At 43.2% G+C, this 18,935-nt stretch overlaps 3 protein-coding genes across 9 annotated transcripts in view; 1 reads left to right on the forward strand and 2 right to left on the reverse strand.

Moving 5' to 3' along the window:
• Positions 1-9,952, forward strand: part of ELMOD1 (ELMO domain containing 1) — a 48,761-nt gene extending 38,809 nt beyond the window's left edge. For all 7 annotated transcript variants that reach the window (XM_081003939.1, XM_081003933.1, XM_081003934.1 and 4 more), the window contains 3 exons: positions 1,993-2,043; positions 3,145-3,278; positions 8,613-9,952. In XM_081003939.1, coding sequence (XP_080860065.1) covers positions 1,993-2,043; positions 3,145-3,278; positions 8,613-8,785 — 358 coding nt within the window. In that variant the 3' untranslated portion in view covers positions 8,786-9,952. The remainder of the gene's footprint in view (positions 1-1,992; positions 2,044-3,144; positions 3,279-8,612) is intronic.
• The window catches only part of ALKBH8 (alkB homolog 8, tRNA methyltransferase), a 229,924-nt gene that overhangs the window by 111,592 nt on the left and 99,397 nt on the right, over positions 1-18,935 (reverse strand). The window lies entirely within an intron of this gene.
• On the reverse strand, positions 17,005-17,653 carry SLN (sarcolipin). The gene has a single exon (XM_081002522.1). The coding sequence runs from the start codon at positions 17,510-17,512 to the stop codon at positions 17,417-17,419; it is 96 nt and encodes a 31-aa protein (XP_080858648.1). The 5' UTR covers positions 17,513-17,653; the 3' UTR covers positions 17,005-17,416.

Here is an 18,935-nt window from a genome sequence, read left to right on the forward strand (position 1 = left end):
GCAAATCCCTGCTTAGAATACAGTTGAAATACAATGAAAATAATATAAACAATTTGAAAAACCACTAAGCAGAAACCAACAGGTACCCAGATAGATGTGGCAGGGGCAGCCATGTTTCTGCCCCATTCAGACACAAACTGAGAGGGAGAGTGGAAATTCTCCCCAACCCCACAAAATTGTGAGGATGAAATGGGTTAGCCCCATCTTAAGCCACCCTGAAGATCTTGTGGGAAATACCAAATACAAATACATTTTATATTTACACAATGTGTGTCATTTCAACCATCATTTTGGATATTAAATACACGCTTTTGCAACCGTGTGGTGTGCTGAACCCTAATGACTTTTCCTGTATGGTATCTTTTTGTCTGATGTACTCAAGTTTGTGGAAGCCAACATGTATGTTTAAAAATGTGTTGCTTTTATCCTGGTTTTAAGTTAAAAGGGGGGGAAATGAGACTAACAAAATCTCTGTTAAAGCTGGCAACAAAATTTAGAAGAAGCCTCTGTAGACCATTGCTCTCCCCAAACACATAAAAATAACAATTTTTGATCATTTTTCCAAACGTTGGAGTGGGGAAACTAGCTTAATGTACCACCCTGAATTTGGAAGTCTGAGAGGCTGAAATTACCAACATGTTTTGGATCAACAAGAAGCATCTGAAATACATCCGGTCAACTTGCTTTATAACTTATCAAGTTTTTCCTTCCACACCAGCACCACCTTAAAAAATAAACTACTACAGCAGAATAAAAAGCCAGCTAGACACAGACTTTCTCATTGTGCAGAAAGGCATTGGGTAACATTCAGACAACGCACTTGGGTTGGGTGTGCAACCATCATCCTAGGTCTTATACATCCTGAGTCTTGTCATGTGGATTTTCAAAACCTTCATCAGCTATTTAAATATAATAATAATAGCGGCTTTATTTTTATTTTTTTATATATCTTTATTAATTTAAAATATACATTTATGAAAAAACAGACGAACAAACAAATAAACATATAATCAAACACAAATAATAGAAGAATCAAACAAACAACCACACTATAAGATTCATATAACTATCATCATTTATACTCCTGGTACTGAAAGAAATTACAAAACTTACAGAGAAGAAAATTAAAAATGACTTCCAATTAATCTCACTGTACTTTATCTATCCATTACCTTATACTGCACAGTTACATATTTTTTATATAGCAGCTTTAAATATCACTGAAAACATTATGAGAGTTGAAATGTGCAATAGTGTAATAAGGTAACTTAAGAACGTGAGAGAAAACTTTGTTATGTAACTTGAAAGATATTATGCCCACCTCCTTTGATCACTGACTGCCCTCTCGGAAGAGGAATGGATCTTTCAGGAATGCAGGGATGCCTCTGCATATCACAGATGTGTTGAATGGTTTAAACTGAGCCTACTGACGGCCTGCTCACATACATCCCTAACATTAGAAACACCTTAGCAGTGAAGCATTGTAGGTGGCCTCTTGATTTGTGTCCACCACCAACCCAATCACTTTTCACTAAAGTAGCAGTGTTGGCTGATTACCTGGGCTAGTTTCAAATGACTTGGGTCACATCTGGTTTACTGAATTTCAAAGACTGCAGTCTGCCTTGCTCAGGGCTGAAAGGAATACAGAGTTTTCCCCTGATTCTTCCCCATCCTTCAGTATCTCAGAATTGGCCCATCCTTCTATTTTATCCTTCTTAAGTCTTCACAGAGTATACGTAAGGTGTCTTTGACAGGTAATATCCAAGGCATAGACCTCTTTTTAGACTGCACTGATGAGCATGTGATTGGGGCACGAGGCAAGCAGGTTAGGTTGGCTACAGAAGTTTACATCTTCCGGAGCTTAAAAGAATACAAAAATCCACAACACCAAGAATAAAATGATACCAAGTCGATAGACATTTTCACGATTACCATGCAGAGAGAGAAAACTGTTTCCGATTTGAACAGCAACTTCCGCTTTTTATTTTTCAGCAAATTCAGCAAGGCTGAATGGGAGAAGAAAAAGTTTGATAAGGCCATTGGGTAAGTATGTAATTCCAAGGTCGAAAGATCTCTCTCCCCCTCCCCCTCACTTTCCATACACCCATATCCTCCACTGCTTTGAGGCACAGTCAACCTTCATGCTCACTGGCATCAGTTATTCTTAACCACGGGGATGGACAACCTGTGGCCCTCCAGATGTTGCTGTAAAGCATCTCCCATCGTCCCTGACGATGAGCAACATCTAGAGGGCCACACGTTCCTCACCCCATGCTTATCATTGAAGTGGAGGAATAAGGGATTGGGGGCATTACAGTCAAGCAACTCTTGGTTGAGCTTAATGGGTGGGATTCACCTAACGAACCCTGCCAAGGGAAGCTCTGCAGAAGCTTGTGCAGCAGGGCTTTCCCCCCTCCTCCTTCATGCCCCCCCAAAAAATTGGTTTGGGAGAGGGCGTTAGGAGAATCCCAAAAACAGCAGCAGCAGCACTGGTGGTGAATCACTTTGCTCCGTCTCTCCTCAAGAAGACTTTATTGAGCCCAAACATCTGGAAAGTTCAAAGGGCCGTAGAGCTTTGTGGGCAGAAGGTCCCTGGTCAAACCCCCAACATCCTCAGGGCTGAGAAGAACCTATTTCTGAAACCACTGCAGGCTCTAGGGGTGTGGTAACTAGATCTGGCTGGCAGGCCAGATTCCTCAGTCCACCACCCTCCACAGGTCACGTCGGATAGGTGAGCAGGGCCATCCAGAACAGCGTCAGGTGACTGTAACTGCTGATCAGCCTATAGCATCAGGCATAGGGCAGGTGGGTGTGGTTTGTGAGGAGCAGCCTCGCAGTCCAAATTGGGATCATTGGGCAGGGGTTGTTTTGTTATTATGTTGCTTATTTTTGTGTGTTTATGCTGTAAACTGCCCTGTGACCCTCCCCCCAAAGGGTGGTACACCAGTCCATCAGCCTTCTGGCCAGTGATTCCTCACCACTAGTGTAGATATTACTGAACTAGGTGACTCTGTGTAAGGCAACTTCATGTGTTGGGAACTGTCAGTCAGGACCACCTGTAGTTGGTATTTCCATGCCGCCATTTTCCTGGGTGTGACTGGTTATCTCCAACATCTTTTAATCTCCACCCCCTGTTTCTTGCAGCTACTCTTTTGCTATTGTTGGCATTAATATCACAGACCTTGCGTACAACCTGCTTGTGAGCGGTGCTCTGAAAACACACTTCTACAATGTTGCTCCAGAGGCTCCAACGTTATCCCATTTCCAACAGACATTCTGTAAGTGTGTGTGTGTGTGTGTGTGTGTGTGTGTGTGTGAGAGAGAGAGAGAGAGAGAGAGAGAGAATAATTGTGTTTGTTGTGTTGATAGCGTCCTTCCTTAATTACTTCATGTGATCAATTATACAAAGCATCGCTGGCATTCCTTTGGTTAGATTATGTCCTTACAATAAGTTTGACATTTGTCTGGGGAATGATCCATTTTGTGGGACAACTGGTAATCTCAAACCAAAGAAACTTTTTCCATGTTTCCGTTGCAAGCTTTGACTATGTCCTAACAACCAAATTCCTGTCAACAAAATTACTGTACCGTGTCATAATCTGTTTCTCTTCCTTCCTGATACTGTCATTTATCTTGTCTTATTGATTTGTTTTCCTTTTGAAGTTATTTCATTTCATTTTTCTCGTTTGTATACCGCCTTTCTATATTACCATGCTTGAGATCTGTGAATAAAGGGTGGTATACAAATTTAACTTCTTCTTCTTCTTCCTATTATTATTATTACTGTACACAAGGCGTTTTGTAAGCTGAAGGAAAAACAAAATATACAACAAAGCTTGCACACCTTATAACAATCTGGTCCGATACAAAAAAGTCATAATAAAAACATAACATTAAAATAAATGGCTTATATCAAATTAAGTAATATTCAGTAATCCATCAGAATATAATGGACAATAAAACTACCGTATTTTTCGCCCTATAGGACGCACTTTTTCCCCTCCAAAAATGAAGGGGAAATGTGTGTGCGTCCTATGGGGCGAATGCAGGCTTTCGCTGAAGCCTGGAGAGGGAGAGGGGTCAGTGCGCACCGACCCCTCTCACTCTCCAGGCTTCGCGGACCTCTCCGCAAGCAGCGGGAGCTCGTCGCTGGGCTCCCGCTGCTTGCGGAGAGTTGCCTGCATGTTGAAGCCTGCACGCGCTGAGCTCAGCGCGTCCAGGCTTCGCGGACCTCTCCGCAAGCAGCGGGAGCCCAGCGATGGGCTCCCGCTGCTTGCGGAGAATTGCCTGCATGCTGAAGCCTGCCCGCGCTGAGCGATGGGCTCCCACGGCTTGCAGAGAGCTGCCTGTTTGGGGGCTGGGGTCGGGGGAAGCTCGGGCTTGCCCCGCCCCAGCCCCGTGCCTGGGGGGGAAATAATTTTTTTCCCCTTTATTTCCCCACCCCCCTAAAAACTAGGTGCGCCTTATGGGACGGTGCGTCCTATAGGGCGAAAAATACGGTAACTCTCAAAATATCAGCAAATAATAAGTAAACAGAAATTCACTTTTAACAATTACAGTATATTTTCCCTACTTGAATGCCGGCATAATCCCCATTCCCAAGGACTCTCTTCCACTATGAATCTCTATGTCACTTTGAGACAGAAAGAGAACTGTCTGGGGGCCCCAGTCCCTGAAGAGCAACATGGGTTTTGCAGAACCCTCCCTGGTAGAGATTAAAAGAGCCTGTGTTCAACTTAAAATGCAGCCCCAGATTAAAAATTATTTATTAAAGAAGCAGGACGGAAACATCCAAAGGCGCCTTAGAAAACTCATATTTTTTTCAAAGTTTAATGAACACATTTGTTATTTTTCAAGAACACTACAATATAAAGGCATGAAGGCATATTTAAGATGGAGGGGGAAATTTAATGAATCCAAAATAATGGCTGCATTGTCTAATTAAAGTTTATAAAATGTAATATCCTTCAAATGACCTATTTATTGAGCATTCGTCTTGATTTGCTTGCACATAGCTTACATGGAGGTTAGATTATATCCAGTCTTCATTGAGCATTTGCTCTGATTTATTTGTGGGGCGGTTATATGAAAACAAGCATTCATTCTGTTTTGCCTGTCCTGTGTTTATACATCTTCCTGTCCATTCCCTACTTTGCAATACATTTTCCTCTGACTCTCCCAATTGCAGAAATGTTACTTCTTTATTAAAGTGGATTTGTTGTGTTGGGGCAGCGGAGTGCTTTAATCCACTTTAATTACAGCAGACCTAAATTTCCCAGGTGCTACAGTATGTGTATAAAAGCAAATAAATAAATAAATAAATGATGCTGCATTTTTAAAAAAAGTTGCACCCTACAGCCAGTGCTTTTTTTCTGGGGGTACGCAGGGGTATGCAATACCCCTAAACATTTTGTGAATCTTAATATTCCTACTCAATATGAGTAGGAAAATGAGAGTACCCCTAAACATTTTTAATAGAAAAAAGCACTGCCTGCTACAGCCATCACAGCTACTCCATCCCATACACCCTTCCTTCACTGTGATTCTCGTGTTGAGCCAAGTGAGAACTTGCAGCTTGTGTTTTGGCAACAGCAGTGGTGAAAGGAGCACCAGACTTTTCCCCGAATCCTAGATGTCCCACCAGAAGTAGAGAGAGGAGCTCTTTCGGCACTATTGAACCTTGGAAGCCCCCTCTCCCCCAATTCTCCCCTCCCAGATTGCTGAGCGCCATTTCAGCTGGGGCGATGAAGCAATTTCAGTTCATCACAGCTTCCTCTAACAAGGAGATCAGCACTAATAGTGAAGAAATGGCATGTATGCACACCTACGGACAAGTTTTCTGTTTGTTTCTTATCAGAACAAATCCTTTCTGAACCTTAGAGAATTCAAAACTCGTTTGTGGCATTGGAACACTTGAGTTTTGACTGGCCAGTGACACATCTCACCCACGAGGTGGTGCTGCTCTATTTGCACAGGCAATAAATGCTGTTTGATTTGAGTCTTCGTACACTGTATGTCCCTCTATTCCATTCCCTGCTCCTTCTTGCAGTGACATGACCCTGATTAGTTGCAGAGCACCTGGGCTCAGAAGGGGCAAGCTGTATAGAGGGACCCAACATTATTTTCTAGGGTGTTCTCAAAAATTATATCCTATCACTACAAAGCACTTCATAGCCATGTGTGTAATATATCTTCCCAGCCATTCTCCAAATTCTTCAGAAGGCAAGTTCATTGTTAGGGTTAAAAGCTACCCCAGGCAATCTTTTGAGGTTGTGAATGAGCAGGAACTTGAACCCAGGAAATAGTCTTATTGAGGCCATTGCTCAATGCAGCAATTCTGTTGCTGCTTAATGTATACTGATTATTAGTGCTGCCCGTTGTGTGATATGCTGCTGTTTCCAATTGCATAATTTGTTTTGCAACAGTTGGATTTTTGTGCTTATTTTTTGTTTTATATCTGTAAGCTGCTTTCCGCAACTTCTTAGTCAAGGGGGAAAGTGGGGAATGCTTTTTAAAAAACAAGCAATAAAATACCCACTTTGCCAACCAAACACAGGTGGCGCTGTGGTCTATACTGAGCCTCTTGGGCTTGCTGATCAGAAGATCGGAGGTTTGAATTCCTGCGACAGGTTGAGCTCCCGTTGCTCTGTCCCAGCTCCTGCCAGCCTAGCAGTTTGGAAGCACACCAGTGCAAGTAGATAAATAGGTATCCCTGTGGCAGGAAGGTAAACAGCATTTCCATGCGCTCTGGCTTCCGTCACAGTGTTCTGTTGCACTAGTAGTGGTTTAGTCATGCTGGCCACATGACCTGGAAAACTGTCTGTGGACAAACGCCGGCTGCCTCAGCCTGAAAGCAAGATGAGTGCCACAACCCCTTAGTCACCTTTGACTAGACTTAACCATCCAGGGGTCCTTTACCTTTTTTTTTACCTTGGTATGTCACTAATTTAAAGCAGGAATGGATCGTGCATGGCTTGGGATGCCGGGGGGGGGGGGGAATTCTGTTCAGGTTACATTTAAAGGCAAACAAAGCAAATCCATTAATTTATTCACAGTGTTCCTACATTACTTAAACACTGCTGTGTACTTGTTCCTCGGTTTCCACTCGCTGAGTTCAGTTGAGGAGATAAGCCACAGATTTTACATTTTAAAAAAAAAGACTTCCCCAGGCAACGTGTCAGAATTGCAGCGAGCTCTTGTTTGTGTGGCAATGATAGCTGGACTCATTTGGCCTTGCAATTATTAGGTCAAATTCAGACTGTCTTTGCACTTGCCCGTTTCCCCTTGGCTTTTATTGTGCCTGATCGTGTGGAACTCAGCCACCCTCCTCTGTACAGAAGCAGCATTTCTGACACTCCAGGCAATGTAGTCAGTTGGACTGCTCTTCCCTATTTATCTGAAACTAATTGATATGCAAGGCTGGTGCACAACTCCAAAATGGAATACGCACAAGCTTTATGAGAGTAAGAAATACATAACAATTCACCAATTTCTGGAAACATCAGTTTCCTTCTTTCCTATACCTGGATATTTGTTTGCAGTTTGGGAAATCATGTTCCGGAGCCACTGGAAAATGTATTGGCAGGTTAATTGTATTTCCTTCCCCCCCCCCCCCCAATTCATCCTTTGGACATTTTAGTTATATGGGGAATGGTAGCTGACGTAGAAGTGAAATAAGAGACTGCAAGGCTGCACCCCCAGGTTTTGTCCCACTTTTTGAAAAGATGCTCTTCCACATTGTATTTTAAACTCCACAAGTTCAAAAAGCACGGTGGGGATTTTGCAAGAAAAGCAGTTTAGGATACTGCTGTGGATTTTGCCAATTGGGTTTTTCTTTTAAGCTTCCCTTGTGCTATTGGAGAGGGCACTGTTTGGGGACAGCTTTCGATTGCAAGCTCTATACTTGGGAATTTATTTTGAAAATTGCAAGGAAGCATATTTTGACCAAACATTGGGATCTGGTGGAAGGTAGAAGAGACCAGCCTTGAGAGGACATGTGCTCTTCTTTCGCTGGAGGTATTTTAGCCAAGTTTGACCAAACTGCAGGAGGCAGTGGAAGACAGGAGTGCCTGGCGTGCTCTGGTCTATGGGGTCACGAAGAGTCGGACACGACTAAACGACTAAACAACAACAACAACAAATTTTAGCCAAGCTGTAAGGGATGTTGGAGCTGCATTGTGCTTTGCATGACCCTCGCCAAGCAATGTTATTGAAGTTTCTAAATGTCTTAAATTATTGTTAGTTTTTATTAGCGATAATTTTTATTGTTTTTAGCTTTTTGGTAAATCGTGTGAGCTTTGTAAACTGCGCTCGAGCGGCTTATAAATTTTTATGAAATAAATAAGGAAGCAGGTGCCAAAAGTCAAGGAAGACAGGAGAGGACCAACCATAGGCTGGCCTAGAAATTGGCACTGAAGAAGGCTTCAAAGGCAGATAGTATCAAACGATGCAGGGGCAGAAAATGAATGGGGACCCTGTGAGATGAATGGGGCTGTGAAACAGAGAGGAGAGGAGGACAGGAGTGAGGACTGCGGTAGGAGAAGCTAGGAAAAGGGAGGCTGGGTTTGCTCTGCTTTCTAACCATTTGACTCGGGTGTCCTTTGCTCTCTCAGGCTATCTGATGCACGAATTCCATAAATTCTGGATTGAGGAGGATCCCCTGGACATCATGGAATTCAACCGCGTGCGAGAGAAGTTCCACAAGCGCATTCTCAAACAGCTCCAGAATCCGAATATGGCCCTCTGCCCTCACTTCGCTGCCTCAGAAAGCCTGATCAACCTGTAGCCGTGAAACTTGGTTTGGTTTTTTGAAAACACTGCCTCATTCTTGTGTTATGCCACCATCCTAGAGATAAATCGCTAATGTATTGAATGACCATAGCGATGGTATGCATGCTTCTTGGTGCAGTATTCATCTCTCTCGCCAGCTCTCTTTTTCCAGCCAGCTCCTCATACTGCTTCTTCTGAGGGGGGTGGTTTTGTAATAAAGTTGGGAGAGCTCATATTGTGGCATTTTGCAGTGTTAAGACATTATGAATTGATGTCCTGTATGAAGAAGTTTGGTTTTCCCCCCTGGTTTTTTTAGATTTTCCCCACCACTCTCCTTGTGCCACCCCATAATTCAGCATTTAATTAAAGAGCAGCATTTCTCTAGCTGTTGGGGGTGTTTTGTATATGTGGAATATTTGAGTTGAAAATTTGTATTTGTGGACTGCTTTTGTTCTATGATAGCTAAGAACGTTGGTTTTTTAATTAAAAAACACACATTATGATGCAGCTAAAGGGGAGTACTTTTAAAGGTCCCATTCCCAGTGAAATCAGCGAGGCTGAAAAGCACTTAACTTCAGCTGAATTATGTCCTGTTTTTGTACAATATTTAGAAGGCAGTGTATGTGACTTGCACCTCATGCCAACATAGTACATTGAAGATGAAGACTTTTTCTCTCTCTCTCCAAGCAACCATGCATGTTTCATGCAGTTTTTTAAAAAATAAAGTTTATGATTAAAATGTGGCATACGCAGGACATGGGATGAATTCTGGCAACCTGTGTGCTGAGCAAGTTTGAGAACACTGACCTCATTGTGATAGCAAAGACCAAAAAATAAATAAATACACCAATTATTACATGAGTATCCAAGAAGGGTTTGTTTTCTCACAAGTTTGCATTAGCCTACAGTTCAGCCTGCTCCTGTTATCATGGCCAAATTGAAATAGCACTGCTTTGAAAACGCAGAGCTAATAACATGCATTTCTAGGTGACAGAATGTGACACAAATTGATCATGTGTGTGCTTGATTGCTTTAGGGGGGACCAAAAAACACACACACACAAATCTATATTTTCTTCATTGAATTTTAGGCCGAGAGGAATAAATTAACAAAGAGGCATCGAAGAAAACAAAGTAACTGGCGGTTAAGCATTGGACAAAGCGACTTTTTTTAAAAAAGCAAACATTCACTTTCTGTACGGAACATTCTCATGTCAACCCTGTTGGAACAATTAGCTAATGTACATATGTATACAACAGTGCTCATGCGCACATTTGGTTTGGGTGGGGAGCGGGGCCTGCAGAGGAGCATTCCCTGTCGGATTGTGACCAGCACCTCTGACACCATGTGTAGCCTGTATCAAATCGTATTTACCATGGCACTTCATACCCATGGTAGCTTTTTACCTTCTGAAGTTTAGTATTCCGGGTAGTTTGTGAAGTTGCTTGCCTAGCAAGATTAAATTTGAGGTATTGCCTAATTATTTGTGGATTATATGAATAAATTACATCACTCCAAACAGGAAGCTCTCTTGTGTATGTGGTTTATTCCTCAAGTACTTCAGTGAGACGTTTTTATTGCCCAGGTGCATTCATGAAAGGTGTTGGTTGGGGGTGGGGGGCAGGATCAAGCACAGTAATTCAGCTATGCTTTCTCTGAAGAAGCAATAGGCATAAAGGTAAAGGGACCCCTGACCGTTAGGTCTAGTCGTGACCGACTCTGGGGTTGCGGCGCTCATCTCACTTTATTGGCCGAGGGAGCTGGTGGTCATGTGGCCAGCATGACTAAGCCACTTCTGGCAAACCAGAGCAGCACACGGAAACGCCGTTTACCTTCCCACCGGAGCGGTACCTATTTATCTATTTGCACTTTGACGTGCTTTCAAACTGATAGGTTGGCAGGAGCAGGGACTGAGCAACGGGAGCTCACCCAGTCGCGGGGATTCGAACCGCCAACCTTCTGATCGGCAAGTCCTAGGCTCTGTGGTTTAACCCACAGCGCCACCTGCATCCAGCAATAGGTATATTTCCCCCTAATAGTGAGGTAGCATCTCGGCTTTCATCACCCATCACATTTTGGGTGACTACTTTAATTGGCTTTGCTCAAGAGCTTTTGTGAAGTCTCTGGATTCTCACTCATTTCAGGTTTTCGCTATCCACCTAAAAGTAGGGTGGGAACGTGACAAATGGTGAGGTTGAAAGCACCTGTGATTATCAAGGTGCACATCTGAGTGTCTGGATCGATTGACGCTCCCTATTGCAATAAACACTATTTGCCACAGTATTGTGTAAAATGCCAAGCTCGAAAATGTGTTGACAATGCTTGGTTTAAGTTTTTCAGGGAGAAGGGACGTCAGTGCCTCGCATAGCTGTTTGGCTTTTTCTGTTCACTAGCAGAAGCATTGCAGCTGCGACATCAAATGCAGATACACTTACGGCTTACTGTGTAAACTGCCCTGGTTCCCCCTCCCACTTTTTTTTAACAAGCTGCCTTCTGACTAATCATCCCAAAATGTAATTTGGAACTAGATTTGGGTCAGAATGTTCAGTGGGAATTTGTACTAATGAGGCCCAGGGGCTATTATTCGTAATGCTTGCTGAGGCTTTTGACTATCTCTTTGCCACTTGTGCCTAATAAAATAGCATGAATTATTTAAAAACAGACACTGTTTTGTTAGAAACAGTCCCGGCGTCAATGAATTATTCATTTTCCTTTCACCCTTCTCCCAACAGGTATGTGACAGCTTAGATTTCACACAAGGTCTGCAAAATGCAGTGTTATTCCAACAATAGAATACTGTTGTATTCCACTGTTAGAATAATTCTACATTGCCATGCTGCAACGCAGAATCGTAGACTTTGCTGCAACATAGAATTGTAAGGTTGGAAGGAACCACGAGGATCATTATTCCAACCTCCTGCAATGCAGGAAACTTTTGTGCAATGTGGGGCTCAAACCCACCGCCATGAGATTGAGTCTCATGCCCTAATGGCTATCCCAGCTGACATGCTGTACCACTATCATTTAGGACTGGGAATTTCCATCTGTTCATGGGCTGAATGCAGTCTTTAGTTACCTACATGTGGTTTGAGGAACCAAACACATACGCTCATCATCCTCATCAAAGCCCCATCTGTGCATGCCCTCAGGGCTGGCTTAAGGCATTTTGCTACCTGAGGTAAAGGATAAGATGGTGGCCCCTCCACCATTCCATGTATACAAGCTGACCTGGGCTGCCATTTTGAGTCTTACCACAACATCAGTGATGAGACAGCATCCACCATGTTTGAAGGCAGTGTCCTAGACTGTGAAGAGGGCCCACCACTCTGCCTTCCACGCCCTATCCCTTAGCATCCACAATCCGAGGCAGACAACCCACTTTGGCTAAAGCTAGGACCGGGCTTGCCTGTCCGCACATTCTGCTGTGAGGCAAGTGATGACGAGAGAGAGGCCATTTTGTTTCTGGCATCCTGCCCATGGAGTGTGCTCCCCAGGAAAGTTCTATATACAGTAGATATACATGTCTCCTTGATGCTAGGCAAAAATCTTTAGGAAGGAGAAAAGCATGAGAGGGGGAAGAAAGAAAAACGGAAAAGGGAGGATGTGCTCAACAAGTGCATCGCTGCGAGAGAAGACAGGCTGTGGGTAGAAGCTTTTACTGCCTAACCTACCCTTCTTGCCAGGCCTCTCCCTTTCCCAGCACCACACAGGATCGAATCCTGCTGCTTACCAACTGGTAAGCAGAAGTTTCAAAGCTGTGTGCTTTGTGCTTCACAAATTGCTTCCTTATGTGCAGAGAAGATACTCACGAAGAATCAGCACTCTGCAGGATCAAGCCTGCCTCTTTGGTTTGGGGGGCTGGTAAAAGGACGTGCAGTGCCTCCTTCCCCTCCTCTGCTCTCAACCTTATGTTGAACATAAGGTTTCAAAAATCCTTAGCCCTAATCCTCATCCAGGTGGGGCAAATCAGGAGACCTGTGCACCAACCTACTGAATATAATCTTACTCTCTTACACTTTTCCCGCTCAATCTTTCTGCAGCTTTGTCCAATCTCGAAAATGCTGGTTGTTTCCATAATTCAGCTTGAACTGTAATGTCAACTCAAGCATCAAGGTGCCACTTGCTCTGAGATTCTGTAATATTTGAATTGGTGTTAAAGCAAGCCATTGTCGAGCCAAGGATGCTAATGTGTTTGACAGCTCTTTGCAAAAAAACAACAACTAAAAGAACGCCCCTTTACTAAGGCTGATAGGCAGAATGCACAGGCCCCAATGGATCCGCTGTGGGAAAACACTTGAGGAATACGTAGCCTGAGGCAATAGCTTGGTAGACTTGAGTAAAAGTCCTTTTAAGGAAGTGTGAAAGATCCTGGCTATCTGGGTCAATCATGAGTCCTCTTGACATGCCTGAACTTTCAGGCTGTTTTTGAGCTCCCCGTTTCAAGTTCTTTTAAAATAGGACCAACAGGCATGAGAGAATGGAAAATGGGATGCTCTGTGAATTTGATCCCAGGGAATGAATATTATATACAACTTTTCAACCGATGGGTGTAGTGATTATGTTCCACTCCGAAAAGCTGTGGGTTTCTTACCAAAAGAGGGCATGAAAGAGACTTTGGCTGAAGTGGGATGATGGATATTAATACTCAAAGTCAGTGTAGATGTAGACAAAAGTATTGTTTTACCATTCAATGCCTTGTGAGCAGCGCTGGATGACTATGGACCACAGTCCTTATTTTCTCACAAGTTTGTGAGGAAAAAATTGAGGAGAAAAAACATGTATGCTGCCCTGAGCTTCTTAGAGGAGCATATAAATGTGACCTGTAGGGATGAGGGAGAAATTTCATTTGGTTCACATTTAAAGGTGAATCTATCAAATCCACACTTTCTGAAACTATGAGAACTGAAGCACAAACTTTGAAATGTGTATTCATGTGTGACCTGTTCCTTTTCTTCCCATACAAGAAGTACATGTCTTTGCAACTGCCACAGCGAACATGCAGCTCAGTGGTACATCATCTGCTTTGCATGTGGGTCTCGGGTTCAGTCTCTGAAGAACTAGGAAAGACTCTTGTCAGAAAATCTTGGAGAGCCACTGCCATTTAGAGTACTGAGGTAAATGGACTAGTGGTTCATCTCAGTATAGGCATATTCCTGTGCTTCTACGTCAGCCCAGTGAAAATGAATGCCTTTTGAATAAGCACACCCCCGCCATGCAAAATATTTGTAGCTTGGAAGTTCTAAAGATTAAAAAAAAAAGCTTGAATATTTAAGCTTCAGGATAAGAGCTGACTAGCTAGTACAAGTGTGCTAAATGACTTTGGAAAGCATACAATTCCACCCCTGCCTTCCGCCCCCATTCCTACAAGCTAAACTGAAAATAAGCCCTGGGCAAAGAAGACGACCCATCTCAGCTGTAGAAGTGAGGAATGATTTAGTGAGCCTTTGAGGGCAACATTCTGAAAGTGTCAACATTTATCAGACTTCAACTCCTGTGCTACATCTGGGCGAGAACTAAGGCTTTATAAAGGTCCTTCTGACCTTTTCCTTATTTAGCATTTTAGAAAAATTCTGTGGCCTTTGGGGCATCACCAAACAAAGCTATACAGACATATTTCCCCTTGATCTCCATGGTTCTTTTAATGCTGCTTTTGTTGTCCTAAGGAATGTAGATTGGCATGCTGTTGTTGATGACATGCCCTTTGTAAATGTTATTTCGTGCTTGGTCCTGAAAAGAAATCTAACTTGGTTGCTAAAAGGCCCGTCATGATGGAGGTGTGTGATATAGATAAGGCCTGAGGGAATGTCAGTCAATTAAGGCCACATCTGCATCATATATTTAAAGCACTATTAACAGCCATGGCTTCCCACAAAGCATTCTGGGAGCTGTAATTTGTGAAGGGTGCTGAGAGTTGTTAGGAGACCCTTATTCCCCTCACAGAGCAACAATTCCCAGATTTCTCTGGGAGGAGGGATTGATTGCTAAACCCCTCTGGAAACTGTCACTCTGTGAAGGGAATAGCTGTGGAGGCTCCCAAACAGTTCCTTGGAAACATTTTAATGCCAGGGGAAGGCTTCATAATATCAGATGAAGACACACACGCACACTTATGTGAGACAGAGGCACGGCATGTGAACTACAAGACTCTTCCAAATTAAACTGCAGGGGATTCACGGCCTATGGAAACAGATGATTTGCCGTTCTCGGGAGGTGGCTGCATGATTCAGGGGCCACTGATGGCACGCAACCGAATTGTGAGAATTAGTGAAAGTGTGGGCAGCTTCTCCTGATAGGCAAGTCCAGTGCCAAGGTTATGACCTCTCAGTTAGCACAGGCCAAGTTCTCTTCTGGGACAGGGTTCTTAGGTTACCTCACAACTCTGCTCCTTCCAACACTGTTGGGCAACATGAGACGCTTAGGAGCATGCAAGTGAAGTAAAGACTAACACTGTGCCTTCTCTACTGAAGAGAAGGGGTAGTATGTGGAAGAGCTGCAGAGGTGGTTCCAAACTGTGGCCTTGCATTTCCACAGTAATCCAAGAAAGATGCAGGGCCAATAAGGTGAGGGTATCCAGCAAGGTGCCTCCATTTGCTGCTGGGCTGCCCTTTTCATCAATCCTGACCTTTTGCCATGTTGGCTGGAGCTGATGAGAGCTGTAGCTAAACAACTTCTGGAGGTTGTAAGATTGAGGAAGCCTGTCTTAAATCTTAATGCTTCAGATGAGAAGAGATTACGGATGAGGCTTGCATAAGAAGCTGCCTTCTACCATTGGCCATTCAAACGACAAGAAATGAGATCCCGACCAAACACCAGGAAGAACTTTCTGACAGAACTGTTTGACAGTGGAACAGAGGTGGTGGGTTCTCCTTCATGGGAGGTTTTTAAGCAGAGGTTATGTATGTTCTAGCTGAGATTCCTGCATTGCAAGAGGTTGGACCAGTAGATGACCCTTAGGATCCCTTCCAACTCCACTATTCTATGATTCTATGATAGGCAGTGGCTCTCCAGGGTTGCAGTGGGGGTCTCTCCCAACCCTACTAGAAGATGCTGGTGATCGACCCTAGGACCTTTCCCATGTTAAGCATGGGCTCAATCACTCAGCCCCGACCCTTGACCTTAAAGCCCTTTCCAAATAGCTATCTGAAAAGGTATTCAGTACGGAATAAGAGAAGGGTTGTTATAAACCAAGTGCCATTCTAATTACAGGATGGCATTGCAGAGAGGGCTATCATTGGCTAGCTCAGGTTGCAATCATAAGAACATAGGAGAGCTTAGTAAAGGTAAAGGGACCCCTGACCATTAGGTCCAGTCGTGGCCGACTCTGGGGTTGCGGCACTCATCTCGCTTTATTGGCCGAGGGAGCCGGCGTATCCGGGTCATGTGGCCAGCATGACTAAGCCGCTTCTGGCGAACCAGAGCAACACACGGAAACGCTGTTTACCTTCCCGCTGGAGCGGTACCTATTTATCTACTTGCACTTTGACGTGCTTTCAAACTGCTAGGTTGGCAGGAGCAGGGACCGAACAACGGGAGCTCACCCCGTCGCAGGGATTCGAACCGCCAACCTTCTGATCGGCAAGTCCAAGGCTCTGTGGTTTAACCTACAGTGCCACGCGTGTCCCTAGGAGAGCTTAGGAGGAACATAATAAGCTGCCTTATTATGAGTCAGACCATTGGTCCATCTGTGGATCATTGTAATGTCTACACCAACTTGCAGTGACTCTTCAGAGTTTCAGGCAGAAGTTTCCCTCAGCTTTACCTGGAGAAACCAGAGATGACCTTTTGTGAAACCAGAGATGACCTTTTGTGTACAAGACAGATGCTCTATCACTAAGCTACAGTTCCCCCCCCCCCCATAATTATATACCCACTCATCTGCCATTGAACTTAATGGGGCCGACAGCTATAGAATTGCGCTGTTATTGTTTAATTAAATATATATATTTAGACTGTCGTGACCGGGGACTGGTGTATCTCAAGAAAAGTTCTCTCTCCTAGTGTACTTCTGGTGTCTTCAGGAAGGGCCCTTCTCTAGCTTCCATTTCCCAGATTCCACAGAGCATCTACAAAGCGTAGGAGCAGGGTCTTCTTCGGAGTGGCACCTTGCATGCTATTTTGTGACAATTTGGTCGACCTAATAAAGGTATTGCCCTAATGTGGCTTTGAATCCACCCAACCTGCCCTTATGAGCCAACGTATTTATCTTTTGAAGAAAATTAATGAGAAGGGAAAAAATGCATCCTACTTAGTTCTTTATTTAAATGACAGCAACAGAGGATGAATGAAGCTACGTGGTCACATTTCAGGTACTTAAATCTGACCACACAAACAAGAGGGAGTCAGGAAACAGACAGACACAGATTTGAAAGGTGCTCGTAGTCACCATAATGGCTCCATGTGTTGATTGTGAAGGAGAAGGATACGTTTTCATTGCTTTGTAGCTAGCTTACATATTTGCATCATCCTAGGTCAATCTGAATTTTTGGGCAGATATAGGCAAGAGGTATTTTAGAATATTGTTTTCTTTTTTAAAAAAACTGACACACAGACAAAGAGCAGGCATAGGACTGCTCCTATATAGTAGAATCTGCATTCTTTTTCCGAACGTAGATCCCTCACTCACTCCCAAGGGGTAGGAGGGAGTCTTTCAGTCTTGGTATGACTTCACCAGAAGCCACATGAGGAGAACCGTGATCAGTACAATCATGAAGTTGAGGAAGAGCTCTTGTGTGGACCGTTCCATGGCTACGAAGAGACGAGGGGAGATCTGAGGCCGTGGGGGGAAACGCCAAGGGCCACCTTTCGTTTCGCGTTGTCCTTGAGATCAACCTTGTCCTCTCCTAAAGAACAAGGAGAAAAGCCCAACAAAACAAGACGTGTGGAAATCGGAAAGCTGCTCCAACACTATTTATACCGCTGTAAGTAAATGTTATTTCAACTGCTAACCTTTAGAGCGAGTAAGAGATTAAAAAAAAAAAAAGCAGGAGGTATCTCTAACAGTTTATTGCCTTCTTCAATTTCTGCTGTGAAACAGGCTCTATTCTCCATGTCACCAAATATAGATATACACAAGCACACACACACACACACACACACAGGAATCCTGAGGATCTCATTTGGATTTGCGATCCTTTTTCTTAATAATGATAAATAACAATACCTTCATTTATGGTTTTGTCATTGGCAACCACACTTGGAGGGGAATGTAATGATTAAAATCCTAATATGTATTATTTTAAAAAGAAAAACCATGATTTCATTCCCTTGAGGGAATGGGATAGCTGGGGACGGTCAGATTTTACTAGGCTCCAGTTCTCATCCTCTCCCTGGCCAATGGTCAGGGTGAAGGGAACATCTGGTTGCCCATTGTTTTTCATCTCTCAGTCATTTTTCTTAGCAAAGCGACTAACCCACATGGAGGTTAGTTGTCTTCTAAGACCATAAGTCTTCACAATGATTGGTACAAACCACAGTTCCCATCAGCTTTTCTACATTTTTGGCAATGCTTTGGTCCATACATCTTTGAAAAGTGCTATTCTTCTTCTGTACGTAGTTACAAAATGCTGAATTTTGCTTAAGAGGCTGCACTACCAGTTTCCAAAAAAAATTATAAGCAGCAAAGATTTCCATTTACTTAACCGCAGCCAGTCTGGGTCTTCATGTCTTTTATTTAATTTTTCAAGTTTTCTAGGTAAGTCATGGATAAAGAAATTTACCATCAATCCTGTGCCTTTTTTAGTGAAAGTAATGGTGCAAACCTATGCTTTTTTTATTCAAAAGTAAGTCCCACTGATTACATCCTTAATTCCACTGAGTATAAGCGGACTTAATACCAACCATGTGTGTATAGAATTGAAAATTGAAAGCAATAATACCATCAAACATTACTTTGGTAGTGTTGGCATTATAAACTCATAATAAATAATTTTATACCCTGCCCATCTGGCTGAGTTTCATAAAACCTCATAGTATTATTTTTAAAATACAACATTAACAATAATAAACATTTAAATAGTGCATTTTTAAGAGTGCTTCATGTACATTTTCTCAGTAATTCTTACAAACAACCCTGTAAGGTATGTCACCATGCTGTTTTCTCTGTTTTGCAGATGAAAAGCTCAGGCTGAGAAATAGTGGCTTAAAGCTGAGGTTCACCGCTGAGCTGA

Source organism: Podarcis pityusensis (assembly GCF_964106645.2).
Source record: "Podarcis pityusensis genome assembly, chromosome: 4".
Lineage (NCBI taxonomy): Eukaryota > Metazoa > Chordata > Lepidosauria > Squamata > Lacertidae > Podarcis > Podarcis pityusensis.

Coding starts and splice junctions, on each gene's coding strand:
- SLN (XM_081002522.1), bottom strand. CDS start 17,512: ATGGAACGGTCCACACAAGAGCTCTTCCTCAACTTCATGATTGTACTG.